Source organism: Onychomys torridus, chromosome 1 (genome assembly GCF_903995425.1).
Source record: "Onychomys torridus chromosome 1, mOncTor1.1, whole genome shotgun sequence".
Taxonomy (NCBI): Eukaryota; Metazoa; Chordata; class Mammalia; order Rodentia; family Cricetidae; genus Onychomys; species Onychomys torridus.
This window is the reverse complement of record NC_050443.1, coordinates 59,833,713-59,848,603: the sequence shown is the minus strand read 5'-3', so window position 1 is coordinate 59,848,603 and position 14,891 is coordinate 59,833,713. Positions and strand designations below refer to the sequence as shown.

Sequence of the window (14,891 nt, the reverse complement as noted above, 5' to 3'; positions counted from 1 at the left end):
ATAAATAAATAAATCTTCTGAAAAAGCTGGGCGGTGGTGGCGCACGCCTTTAATCCCAGCACTCGGGAGACAGTGTGGATCTCTGTGAGTTCGAGGCCAGCCTGGGCTACCGAGTGAGATCCAGGAAAGGTGCAAAAGCTACACAGAGAAACCCTGTCTCAGAAAAAAAAAAAAAAGTCAATTCCATTCTTGATTTAAATAAAACAAAACTCCTAGCAAGCTGAGGCTAGAGGGACACATATTTAATTGATAAAGGCTATTTACTGCTATGTTCAACATTTTTATTAGAGACCCTGGAAAATATAATACAGCAAGAACCAGAAAAAGAAAAGATTGTCAGAATTTATAGCTGTGGGTATCTGTCTAGGAGACACAAAGTTACTAAACAGCAGCCAAGGAGAGATGGTAAGTTCGGGAAAGAGGCCAACAGTGCCAGGATGGGAGGGAGAAAACAGGGGGCTCCCAGCACAGGACAGTGGGGAGCCCACAGAGACACTCGTTCTGACATGTAAACTCTGCACCCACGTGCAGGACCCTAAGAGTCTCTCCCGTCCAGTAGATTAATTTTTGAAATCATGTGTTTGGGTGGAGGGATGTGCATGCAAGAGTAGGTGCCTGAAGAGGCCAAAAGAGGACATCAAATTCCCTGGAGCTGGAGTTACAGACACTTCTGAGTCTCCTGATGTAGGTTCTGAGAACTAAACCCAGACTCTATGCAAGAGCAATAAGTGCTCTTAATCACTGAGCCATCTCTCCATCTCTCCGGCCACCCTTTTCCTTTCTGAGAGTATCTCTTTAAATTCTGTACCTTCATTCTAAGCAACATACAAAAATCAATAAGTTAAATATGTGGTGGTCCTGCCCTGGAACTCACTATGTAGACTAGGTTGACCTGGAACTTGCAGAGATCTGCCTGCCTGGGCTTGTTGAGTGTTGAGATTAAAGTTGTGCACCACCATGCCTGGCTTCTTGTCATTTTTTTTTTTTTTTTAATTCTCCAGCCCTAAACACTTCTATCTGGAGGAGACTCAACCATTATTTACGTGAATTTCTTTTTGTTGTTGTTGGTTTTGTTTGTTTGTTTGTTTTCCATACAGGGTTTCTCTGTGTAGTTTTGGTGCCTATCCTGGATCTCGCGCTGTAGACCAGGCTGGCCTGGAACTCACAGAGATCCACCTGCCTCTGCTTCCCGAGTGCTGGGATTAAAAGCATGTGCCACCACCACCGCACAGAATTTCTTATACCACAGGCTGGCCTCACACTTGCTCCATAGTCAAGAATGACCCTGAACACTTGATCCTCCTAGGTGGATCTCTCAAGTGCTGGCTGAGACTATGCCTCATGCTGTCCCCTACGTGAGCTAACTTCTCCAGAGTGATGTTGTCATGTGGTGTTTATGTAGCTTGAGACAAAGTATAACTTAAAGAGTAGAAGCAACCGGCTCCAGCAAGAGACCCCATTTCAGATATTTGTGGTCCTCTGCTAAAACTTAAGAAAGGGTGTGCTCCATGTCCCCCAGAACAGGAAGTCTGCAGCATCTCCAAGAGCATTCCAAGATGAAAACGAACTCCACAGTTACCTTGTCTTAGTATACTGCACTGTTACTGTGGCAGGGGCAAGTCCAGGTTTTATGGGGTCCTCTTGAAGGGAAAGAACAAAATCAGGGCGTGGCAGCGTGTGTCTGGAATCTCAGCACTGGATGGCAGTGAAAAACTGTTAGTTCCAGGCCAGTGTGGGCTACATGGACCCCCTGCCTCAAAAACAAATACCCATGAAGTTATGAACCCAAAATGCCCACAGTCATTCTAAACACTACTCAACATGAGGGAGAATACAGCAGAGGGAAATCGGTTTCATGTGATGTCGATCATCAACATATTTGCAAATTTTATAAAAATCAAAGATGATGTAGCTACATCATGAGGGCCGCTGCCATGGCCTTGGAAGGGGCTTTGTAAGTGGTGGGGCTGGAGTTAAGTTCCCTTTAGCCTCAGGTCACATGGTTTGAGGCTATTTTCAGTGATTGTAAGATTAAGATCCAGAGAAGTTGGGAGCAGGGCCCCAGCATGACATTGTGCCAGTCAGTATACTTGATAGTTGATGTACTTTTCACTCATAAGCAAATGTAACTCAAAGTTCAAATGTAACTTAAGTCTCTCTAAAGATGGTCTTTAAAGTTTCTTACCGGTTCTACAGTTTCTGGAACAGCAGGGTCAGGAGTGCTCTGAGGAAAAAACAATGGAAATGAACTCACAATAGGTACAATGTATGATCCTGATCCTCTGCTATCTACAGAGATGTTCTCTCTCCCCTGGACCCATTTCCTCTTTTAAGAAGGGAATTCATGGGCTGTGTGTGGTGGCGCACACCTTTGGATCCCAGCACTCAGGAGGCAGAGGCAGGTGGATCTCAGTGAGTTTGAGGCCAGCCTGGTCTACAAAGTGAGTTCCACAACTGTTACACAGAGGAACCCTGTCTCGAAAAACAAAACAAAACAACAAACAGCAATAACAAAAAGAAGTGAATTCATGGAGTACACACGGAGGCCCAACATCTGGGCAATCCTCTAGCCTGCAGGGGTCTAAGACACAATCCTTGTTCTTCAGGACCTTCAACTGTAGTTGGAGAAAGACGAAGTACTTAATGACTGTAAGTGTGGGGTGAGTGGATCAGTTAAGGCACCATTACAAAAATCAACATCTGGAGCCCGGTGGTGGTGGCACACGCCTTTAATCCCAACACTCGGGAGGCAGAGCCAGGTGGATCTCCGTGAGTTTGAGGCTAGCCTGGTCTACAGAGCGAGATCCAGGACAGACAGGGCTATATAGAGAAAACCTGTCTCAAAAAAGAAAAAAAGAAAAATCAATGTTGGAGAAACTTGAAATGAGTATTTATTTTTTTATTATATTTTTAATTATTTTATTTTATATTTTAATAAATTAAATTTTAATATTTAAACAGTTGGATTTAATATTTAATTTAATAATTTAATTTAATAATTAATTTACTTTTGTTTATTTGTGAGCCTTGTGTGTGCCATGGTTTGCTTGTGGAAATCAGAGGACAACCTGTGGAAGTCAGTTCTCTCCTGCCATGTGGGTCTCAGGGGTCAAACTCAGGTTGTCCAACTTGGCAGTGTGGTTTTTTTTACCCACCGAGCAATCTCCAGGGCCCCCTTTTCTCTTTAAAATTGACTATGTGTATAGAGCGCCATGTGATGTTCCTGCACATGGATCTACTGTGTTGAGTCGTCCTGGAACTCACTTTGTAGACCACGCTGGCCTCGAACTCATGTCGATCCACCTGCCTCTGCCTCCTGAGCGCTGGGATTAAAAGTGTGCACCCCTATGCCCAGCAGCTTGTATCGTGTTCCTAAAGTGACGATTTCTGATTTGGAAAATATAGTGATGATGAAAACAGTTTATGTTTAAGTAACTCTATAATTTACAGTGAAAGATCTATCACTGTAGCATGCTGGTCGATTCTCGGTGTATGGAAAAACAAATGAATAGCCAGGCGGTGATGGCACACACCTTTAATCCCAGCACTCAGGATCTCTGAGTTCTAGGCCAGCCTGGTCTATAGAGAGAGTTCCAGGACAGCCGGAGCTATGCAGAGAAACCAAAAACCTGTCTTGAACAACAACAACAAAAGCCAGGCAGTGGCGGTGCACACCTCTACTCCCGGCACTTGGGAGGCAGAAGCAGGAGGGTCTCTGGTCTACAGAGTGAGTTCCAGGACAGCCAGGGCTCTACAGAGAAACCTTGTCTGGAAAAAACCAAACCAACCAACCAAGCAAACAAAAACCACCATTACTATACTCTGAGAGACTTAACGGAACTCGAAACCTTCAAGGATCGACTCAGACCAGGAGAGGGAAAGTTATCTGTGGGCAGGAATCAGAACAAAGCCCCCGGCCCCACCCCCCAAAAAGAAATGCCTGTGTGCAGTCTCAGGGTTACTAAGTCCAAGTCAGGAGAGACCCTGACCCTTGGGCTCCTCTGCTTACAAATATTTTATCTAAAGTAAATCAAGTTTGGGGACAGTTCACTGTTCCTATTGTCATCCGTCAAGCCTTCAGTGGCCTTGCTAGTTCCATGGAGAATTTAGGCTAGACTTGGGCTAGGGGCGGAGAGAAAATCAGTGATTGAAAGAGAAGTTTCCTACCAGTTGCAGCTGCTTGGTTTTTTTCTTTGGGTTTACAGCAGACAATGGGTGCTCCACCTCCTTAAGCCAAGTCTCCTTGGGCAATTTGTACACTTCCAGCCAAACATCCCCAGCTCCTGCATTGGGAAACCACGTAAGCAAGCATTAAGTAACAGCTAGAAGGCGGCAAGTTTCAGCTGAAGAGTGTCTTGTTTTCTCAGAAGTGCTGGCCCGGAGACCCAGGACCTTTGCAGTAGGCATCCATGGAAGAGGAGCTTTCGTAAACTGAGGCAGTGGCAAGCCCTGACTCACCAAGCAACGTTTGCGTGGAGAGTTAACCCCTTATGCCACTGCCGACTAATGGAATGGGGGCTTCTCCCACAACACTGACGCAACTGCATTTTTAAGCCCCATTTTCTATGATGCACATAGTCAGTTCTGCTGACATTCAGCCCTAGAGTTGGCATGGCCACCTAGGGTAGGAAGGTGGCACATGGAAGCATAGTAAGAGAGTCTTGGAGCAAAGGGAGAGCTGGAATGGGGACAGACCCCAGAGAAGTCTTCCGGCCAACATTTGAGATGATCTATGGGAGGCAGCTGGATCTTCTCCCATCACAAGAACACACTGGGTTCCTGGTCTGAATATTGATCCAGTTGGGAAAGGTTGCTCTCACATGGACTGGGATCCTGCTTCAATGTTCCATATAATATAATCGTCTGAACACTGTAATGTCACACTTCTGGTTTCCAGAACACTATGAGGGAACAAATGCCTGTCATTCTAAGCTTTGTGGAACTTTGTTATGACAGCCCAAGAACACAAATACATGAGTGTTTGGCCTGCATGTGTGTTTGTACATCATGTATGTGCCTGGCACCTGCAGAGGCTGGAAGAAGTGTCAGATCCCTAGAAGCTAGAGTCACATACAGTTGTTAGCTGCCATATCAACACTGGGGGGCCAACCTGCATCCTCCAGAAGAGTACTTAGTGCTTTTAACTGCTGAGCTGTCGCTCCAGCCACTGACATGTCCTTTGACACAGAAAGCATTATAAAATCTCTATCTTCCTAAAGCCGTTAACATTTGAGGGCCCGGAGTGGGGAGTATGTATCCAGACTCACATAATATATGTTCAACTATTTAAAAGCTGAAGATCAAACTACCAAAAAATTGAATAAAATAGGTTCTGTTGACACAGGCCTAACTGCCCCTGGCAAGACGGGATAACGGGGCTAAGACTGGCAGGTAAAACTGTATCTTCATTCTCTTCAGGTTTTACCTGCCAGATCTCTTGAGTTTGAGGCCAGCTGGTCTACAGAGAGAATTCCAGGATAGCCAAGGCTACACAGAGAAACCCTGTCTTGGAAAACAAAAATAAAACAAAAAAGTTTTACCCACCAATCTTAGCACCCTCTGCATACATGTTATGGTCGTTAGTGTTCTTGTGGGACTCCTAACAGTGGGAACCAGGAATCTGACTTTTTTGCCTGCTTCTGGGACCCTTTTCCTCCTGCTGGGCTGCCTCATCCAGCTTTAATATGAGCAAAAGTGCCTAATCCCTTTTTAAAATTAATTTTTGAATTATTTTACATACCGACCACAGTTTCCCCTCCCTCCCTTCCTGCTGCTGCCTCCCTCCACCTCCCTTCTCCCCTCCCCCATCCACTCCTCAGAAAGGGCAGGCCTCCTATGGGAGTCAACAACTCATGGCCTATCAAGTTGAGCTCACAGACTCTGAGACCAACAGCTAGGGAGCCCGCATGGGACCGACCTAGGCTCTCTGCATGTAGCTTGGTCTGTTGGTGGGGCCCCTAGCAGTTGGACCAGGATCTGTCCCTGGCACATGAGCTGGTTTTTTAGAACCTATTCTCTGTGGAGGTGCCTAGTCTTATTGCAACTTGATATATACTTGTTTGGTTGATATCCCTGGGAGGCCTGTCCCTTTCTGAAGGGAAATGGAAGAGGAGAGGATCTGGGGGAGAGAGGAGACGGTGAGGAAGGGAAAGTGGCCAGGGTGTAACATATGAGAGAAGAATTTTTAAAAAAGAAAGAAAGAATACAAAAAATATATTTATCTTCTCAAAGTATCTCCCCCCAAATGTTTAATAACTATAATAGTGGTTTTAACATATGTCCAATCTGATTCTCCTGCCTCTGGGAGACGTCTGAACCACCTACCTCTGAGTGCTATCTGGACGTAACAACTTGCTCCTTAGAGGATGAAAAAGAGAAAAGTAAGCTAGGCATGGTGGTGGAGACCTGGAGTGACGACCACTTTGGAGGTTGAGGCAGGAGGATTGCTTGGGCACAGGATTTTGGAGGCAGCCTGGAAGAACCTGTGATCTAGGCTAACACCAGCAAAAGTGAGTCAACCCGGGACCATACAGCTCCTGAGACAGTGCCTGGGCCTGTGCTAGCTCCCCCAAAATCCTCAGCCTTGGCTGAGTCACAAGAAAACAGGCAGGCATGTGGAAGTGAAGGGCGCCCCACCAGCTATCTGGTTGATTCTCTCGAAAAATGTCAAGAGAACAGAAACCATACAATGACCAAGAAGCTGCCGCAGGGGTGCACCAGGAGGGGACCTGTGAATCAGTTCGATAGTGTATCCTTGCCTAAAGCAAAGAGGAGAAAACAGCAAGAAAACAAACAGATGAAGTGATGGAAGTCTTGTCAGCAGTCCAGTCCAGTCCCCGGTTCCTGGCCTTGTTTCTGCACCCGCACCACAGAGAACGGCTTTGCTGCTCTCCTGGTTTTTATTTATTTTCTGTGTATGGATGTTTCCTCCCCATGTAGGTCTGCATACCACCTGTGTGCAGTGCCCTGGAGAGGGCGTCAGATCTTCTAGAACTGGAGTTACAGATGCTTGTGAGCTGTCATGGGGCTGCTGGGAATCAAACCCTGGCCCTCTGGAAGAGCAGCCAGTGTTCTTAACTGTTGAGCCATCTTCCAGCCCTTGCTATTTTTTAAATTGAAAGTTGTTTCTTTGTTTGTTTGGTATTGGTTTTTGAGACAGGGTCTCACTTATGTAGCCTCACACTAACGATCCTTCTACCTGAGCCTCCCCGGTGCTAAGATTATAGGTGTGTATCACCACATGTATCTGAATCTAAAGTTATTCTTAAATAAAATGTCGGCAGTGAGGGTCTGGAAGAGACATAAATCAGACCCCCTCACAGCTTTCACAGCTTTGGGCGAGCTTGCCTTGAAAGAGGAACGCTGCGTAGTCCCCGCTCTGAGAGAGCTCCATCTTTACAAAGGCGCTTTGCTTGCTGGGGTCATCCTGAAAAGAAGAGATGCCAACCTAAAAAAAAAAGGATGCCAACAGAGTGGGTGCTGGGAGCTAGAGAGGAGGAGTGTGTGGCAGGGGTTCCTGTACGTCACCCCAGGACAGGGGTCTCCCAGAAGCTTGCCATGGCAAGGTGCCTCACATCCCTTGGAGTTTCCCATCCTTGTACAGGAACTGGACAAGACAGCACGTGGAGAAATGGAACTTGCTTTAGGCGTAGTTCCCCAGGGGTCATGGGATGCCATCAGATGTGATTTGCAAACCCTAAAGCCGATTATTCAGCTGAGTCAGAGTCAGTTCCCGATGACACTGAACACTGGTGCCTGTTGGACAAAACCTCTAGCTAGAGGACAGCAGAAGCTGGGTGTGGCCTTGGAATAAAGCTCCTCCGATTTGGGGCCAGCTGAGGGAGGCTGGGGGATGGGTGTGCTCCCTCGAAGAAGCTTGAGAGCTGCTGTCAAAACAAGGTGGCTGGACTAGTTACTGGTGAGCTCCCTAATTTTTTTAAAGAGCCAACAGTTCTAATTATATATCTCCATACCTACCAATGGACTACACAGACTTTCAAACATCAAAAAGGCGGCATAATCAGTCCCCGTGTGGTCAGCACAAGGCTCCACCATGCTATAGCATAGCTCCACTGTGACATACAAACGCTGCACTGTGACATACAAACGCTGCACTGTGACATACAAACGCTCCACTGTGACATACAAACGCTCCACTGTGACATACAAACGCTGCACTGTGACATACAAATGCTGCACTGTGACATACAAACGCTCCACTGTGACATACAAACGCTCCACTGTGACATACAAACGCTCCACTGTGACATACAAACGCTGCACTGTGACATACAAACGCTCCACTGTGACATACAAACATTGCACTGTGACATACAAACGCTGCACTGTGACATACAAACGCTGCACTGTGACATACAAACGCTGCACTGTGGCATACAAACGCTGCACTGTGACATACAAATGCTGCACTGTGACATACAAACGCTCCACTGTGACATACAAACACTCCACTGTGGCATACAAACGCTCCACTGTGACATACAAACGCTGCACTGTGACATACAAACATTGCACTGTGGCATACAAACGCTGCACTGTGACATACAAATGCTGCACTGTGACATACAAACGCTCCACTGTGACATACAAACATTGCACTGTGACATACAAACGCTGCACTGTGACATACAAACGCTCCACTGTGGCATACAAACGCTCCACTGTGACATACAAACGCTGCACTGTGACATACAAACATTGCACTGTGGCATACAAACGCTGCACTGTGACATACAAATGCTGCACTGTGACATACAAACGCTCCACTGTGACATACAAACACTCCACTGTGACATACAAACGCTCCACTGTGACATACAAACATTGCACTGTGACATACAAACGCTGCACTGTGACATACAAATGCTGCACTGTGACATACAAACATTGCACTGTGACATACAAACGCTGCACTGTGGCATACAAACGCTGCACTGTGACATACAAACGCTCCACTGTGACATACAAACGCTCCACTGTGACATACAAACGCTCCACTGTGACATACAAACGCTGCACTGTGACATACAAACGCTCCACTGTGACATACAAACATTGCACTGTGACATACAAATGCTCCACTGTGACATACAAACGCTGCACTGTGACATACAAACGCTCCACTGTGACATACAAACGCTCCACTGTGACATACAAACGCTCCACTGTGACATACAAACGCTGCACTGTGACATACAAACGCTCCACTGTGACATACAAATGCTCCACTGTGACATACAAACGCTGCACTGTGACATACAAATGCTGCACTGTGAAATACAAACGCTGCACTGTGGCTATTGCCTCAAAATGCCGACTTGTGCCAACACGATGCTGCATGGTGACGTCACAGTTCCCCGTTCTACAATCTCAATGCTGTTTGTGATGTCACAATGCTCCATTGTGCGCTGACACCACAGTGCTGGACTGTGACAAGATCGTGCTCTGTTGCATCATCAGAACGCTGCACTGAGACAGCCCAGTGCTACACCGTGGCGTGAGAATGCTTCATTCTGTGACAACAGGACTGCTCTGTGTCACCATGACGGTCTGCACTGTGTCACTACAATGTTCCATTTTGTCACAACTATGCTGCATTGTGGTGTCACTAACTCCACCGTGAAAGCACATTGGCCGCAAATGATGTCACACTGATTAACAACACGCTGTGACAATGTTACATTGGAAGATTTGTGATTGTGCCGTCATATAAGGAACAGCAAAAGGCTTCTCTGAACCATCACAGTGACGCATTGGGACATCACTATAGTACATCACTATAGTGCACTGTGACATCACAGTGACACATTGTGACATCGCTATAGTGCACTGTAACATCACAGTGATGCATTGTGACATCACTATACTATATCACTATAGTGCGCTATAACATCACAGTGATTCATTATGACATCACTATAGTGCACTGTAACATCACAGTGATGCATTGTGACATCACTATACTGTACTGTGACATCACAGTGATGTATTATGACATCACTATAGTGCGCTGTAACATCACAGTGATTCATTATGACATCACTATACTGTACTGTGACATCACAGTGATGTATTATGACATCACTATACTGCACTGTGACATCACAGTGATTCATTATGACATCACTATACTGTACTGTGACATCACAGTGATGCATTGTGACATCACTATACTACATCACTATACTGTACTGTGACATCACAGTGATGTATTGTGACATCACTATACTGCACTGTGACATCACAGTGATACATTCTGACATCACTATACGATATCACTATACTGCACTGTGACATCACAGTGGTGCATTGGGACATCACTATAGTGCACTGTGACATCACAGTGATGCATTGTGATATCACTATACTGCACTGTAACATCACAGTGATGCATTATGACATCACTATAGTGCACTGTAACATCACAGTGACTCATTGTGAAATCACTATACTGCACTGTGACATCACAGTGATGCATTGTGACATCACTATAGTGCACTGTAACATCACAGTGATGCAATGTGACATCACTATACTGTACTGTGACATCACAGTGATGCATTGTGAAATCACTAACTGCACTGTGACATCACAGTGATGCATTGGAACATCACTATAGTGCACTGTGACATCAAAGTGATGCGTTGGGACATCACTATACTATATCACTATAGTGAACTGTGACATCACAGTGATGCATTGGGACATCACTATAGTTCACTGTGACATCATAGTGTTGCATTATGACATCACTATACTGCACTGTAACATCACAGTGATTCATTGTGACATCACAGTGGTGCATTATGACATCACTATACTGCACTGTGACCTCACTGTACTGCACTGTAACAATATTGCATAGTGAGTCTACAAACCGCACAGAACTGCAGTAACGATGCATTGTAGCGTCGCTGCTCCACTGTCACAACAAGAAGTTCCATTGTTTCCTCACAATTGCATTATGGCATCACAATTTTATTGAATTTATTACCTTCCAAATGCAATAGATTGCTAATTTTTATCTAAGCCCACATTATGCATTCCTAAATAAAAGCTAATAGCTAGGCTGTTTTGCAGTTCCCTCAATTGCCTCATAGAGGATATTAGTATCTTTCACAATTGCTATGTTCACATCACAATCAAAACAAAGCCCATCAGGCATCGTGGTGCACACCTTTTTGTGTTTTTTGAGACAGGGTTTCTCTGTGTAGCTTTGTGCCTTTCCTGGAACTCACTCTGTAGACCAGGCTGGCCTCGAACTCATAGAGATCCGCCTGGCTCTGCCTCCCGAGTGCTGGGATTAAAGGTGTGCGCCACCACCGCCCGGCCCGTGGTGCACACCTTTAATCCAGAGTCCGGCAGACCTCTACAAGCTCAAAGCTGGCCTGGCCTATATAGCACATTCCAGTCCAGGCAGGACAGCATAGAGAGACCCTGTCTCAAAAAACAAAAACAACAATGAACAAAAACCCCAAAGTCCATGGGCTGGAAAGGTGGCTTAGCTGGCAAAGCCCTTGGCACACAAGCATGAGGACCTGAATTTGGATCCCCAGCATTCATGTGAAAAGTTGGATGCAAATTGTCAAAACATACATTTAATGGTGGTGGTGATGATAATGATGTTAAAATGGTTGTAGCATGATGTGCCTGTAATCCATGTGCTGGGGAGTTGGAGAAAAGAAGTCCCTGAGTTCGTTTCTCCAGTCAAATCAACAAGCTATACTCAGATTTAGTGAGATCCGGTGCCAAATTAAGGTGGAGAATGACAGAGGAAGACACCGGAAGTTGTTCTCTGGCTTTCACATAGAAGCATGCCCATCTGCATATACATGTACACACATGAACACACACACGTCAAACTGAAATTAAAAACCTTAAAAACTTGCATTACTATAGTTTTGAGAACACATTAATTAAAAACATACTGAGAAATATAGTCCTTTCTGAATCCCACAGTGGAGATACCAACTCCTAAAAGTTATCCTCTGACCTCCACATGTGTGCAGAGACTCTCCGCTTCTCTCTCTCTCTCTCTCTCTCTCTCTCTCTCTCTCTCTCTCTCTCTCTCTCTCAAACACACACACACACACACACACACACACACACACACACACACTCACACTCACACTCATGCACACGCACAGATACACAATAAACTTCTGCTATTTTCCATTCCATGACTATATGAATATGTGTGTATAGACATATATATGTACATATGTTACTGTGTGTATCTTGAAGAGTACATGCCGTGGGTGCCCAAGGAGGCTAGACGGTGTCAAAAACCTGGGGCCTGGAGTCAGGGCATTCCTGCTGGCTAAGCCATTTATGTCTCCAGCCCCTGCATTGCATTCAACTCCTGCTGTGCCTTGGGCATTTTTATGACCCAGTTCTAAGGCTCTCTGGAGGCTGTTGACATACCATCGCATCCCTTAGTGAGAGGTGGATCTTGTCTTATCATATATGTCCCTAGAAAAAATGCTCATCATTGACTTTTGTGAATCTCCAAGAGCGTCACAGAGCCTTGCAAGCATCAGCTGACTGCGCAGTCGCCACAGCAGCTGCGTTTTCCAGGCAAGAATCTGCGGCGGTTGTAGAACAGTTGGAGCTTTCACAGAGTCTCTCTTGGCACGGGATTCATTTCCCTGCCCCTCTCCCTTCTTCGTTTCTTCGTCCTCGGCAGCTCTGGCTCAGTCACTGCCATTTCTACACTGTGCTCTGTGGCAGCGCCATCTTACCGCCTGGACCAGAAAGCCAGGTAGAAGGAAGCCATTTTTTAAAAACTAGGACAGACAGTTATTATGAAAATCATTTAGACATTACTAGAGGCTGTGGTGCCCGTAGGTTTGAGAAGATTTTCTAGCCGCAAAGATGGAGATGGTTTCCTAACCATCTGGGAAAGGAACTACATGTCATGTGCAACACTGACAGCATCTGGGCCTGGAAGAAACTGTCGTCCACTGGAGCAAGATCGCTCTTTAAAAGTGGGACACAATCTTTAAAGACTGTATGTCTCTGAGGATTACAAAATCCATGATGGGGTGACCTGGAGCTTTATTACCAAAAGAGGGGAAATTTCTTTCCTCACTTGACAACTGGTATAGATGCCCACTTTAAACAATTCACATGAATAAAAACGTTGATGATGGAAAAAAGCAATTTTATAAGTGTGTGTGTGTGTGTGTGTGTGTGTGTGTGTGTCACAGCATGACACTGAGGTCAGAAGACAACTTTTGGGAGTCTGTTCTCTCCTTCGGCCATACAGGACCTAAGAAATGCACGTAGGTCACCTGGCATCAGGCTTTGCAGCAAGCACCTGAGCCATCTCGGCCCCGCTTGCTTTCAGTGTGCTTTTGATTTGCTGCTGCTCCATACATCCTGGGTACAAGTCTTTATCGGGAATGTGCTTTCCGTTACCTACTTGGTGTTCCTCAGGTAAAGGTGTAAGAAGAGGGACTCACCGTTTCATTGATGGCTTTGATGAGAAAAAGACTGTCTTTATACAAGTAAAACAATCTAACAATACCTGAAAGAGAAAAATAACAGACTCTGAGACCAGGGAGCCGGGAAGGGCCAGGATGTAGTCATGGGATAGGTATTCCATGACACCATACAAGGGACACCAGGAGGGGATGGTGACTCTAAACTCACTGTCCCACCCCTGCTTTGCTGCCCCATGTGGCCTCTTGGTCCCCCAGCCTTCCTCCACCTGACTTTGAAATATTCAGTTTGCTCTCCCTCCCAGTCCCCTCATACTTAGCTGGTGTAACCCACATTTCCTGGAAGTCTCCTGTAAGCAAACCAGCCACAGCAGTCCATCCTGAAATCCCAGCCTCTACTCTGGCTATCATCACACACGTCTTCACACGGGCACCCAACTGTTTGCTCTGAGTGTGTTGGATTCTTAAGCTCCTTTGAGAGAAAAGATTCTCCCTTGCCTTTCCATGTGCCTTAACCCCCAGGCTCCTCGTCCAGTTAATTCTGCTGACTTCAGGATGCCATTGTCACCTGCCATGACTTTTTACCTTTCTTTAGGACCTCCCAGTTTCTCATAACCTGCCTTTGCACTCATGATATGGACAGACCACATAAAGGTGTTCGGCCCACGGTGGGTGAAATTCTAATCCATCCTAATAAAGATTCATGGGACACTGTACAAGGGCAGCAAGGCAGTCTGCCTTCAAATTCATCAAAAGAAGGTAACACGGACATGGAACCACCTGTATAAAGGATTGTAATGAAGATGGCTTTTCCTTTAGCCTAGAGTCCCCGTGTCCTACACAGATATCCTTCATTCTCCTGGCACAGTCGTCAAGGAATGGCACTATCCTCCACCCAGGCATCCATCACAAAGGCAGCATCACTGCCTGTGCTGCCCAGCACGCCTCCTCCACCATAAACAGGTTTTACCATTAAGTCTCTTTGGTAGAAAGGGTAATTGAGACAGGCGCTCATATAATGCAGGATGGCCTCAAAAAAACCCATGTAGCTGAGGATAACCTTGAATTCCTGATCTTCTTGCTTCTGCCTTGCAAGTGCTGGGTTGCATGTGTGAGCTGCAACTGGTCATTGTGTCTATTGGACTCCCTTTCATCTAAGGACATTTAAGTTTTTGTTACAATGTATTTATTATTGGGGCACCTGGGCCCTCCAGGCATGTGGCTGTCAGAGGACAGCTTGCAGGAGTCAGTTCCCTTCTCCACCACATGAGTCCTGGGGACCGAACCAAAGCAAGATAGCGAGGGGGCCTTTCGTCCCCACTAGGCAATCCTGCCAGCCCACTCGCTTCTTTTTTAAGCTTCTCGTTTGGGACTCATTTTATACTTAGAGGAAAGGGGAAAAAAACAGAACCAAAAATCCCTTTGTAT

General features: G+C 45.8%; 1 protein-coding gene across 1 annotated transcript in view; it reads right to left on the bottom strand.

Moving 5' to 3' along the window:
- Positions 1 to 14,891, bottom strand: part of Wdr93 (WD repeat domain 93) — a 54,345-nt gene that overhangs the window by 29,340 nt on the left and 10,114 nt on the right. Inside the window, exons 4-7 of the mRNA XM_036191601.1 lie at positions 13,485 to 13,549; positions 7,348 to 7,447; positions 4,168 to 4,283; positions 2,186 to 2,224 (exon numbers count right to left, since the gene is read on the bottom strand). Of these exons, the coding sequence (XP_036047494.1) occupies positions 2,186 to 2,224; positions 4,168 to 4,283; positions 7,348 to 7,447; positions 13,485 to 13,549 (320 nt within the window). The remainder of the gene's footprint in view (positions 1 to 2,185; positions 2,225 to 4,167; positions 4,284 to 7,347; positions 7,448 to 13,484; positions 13,550 to 14,891) is intronic.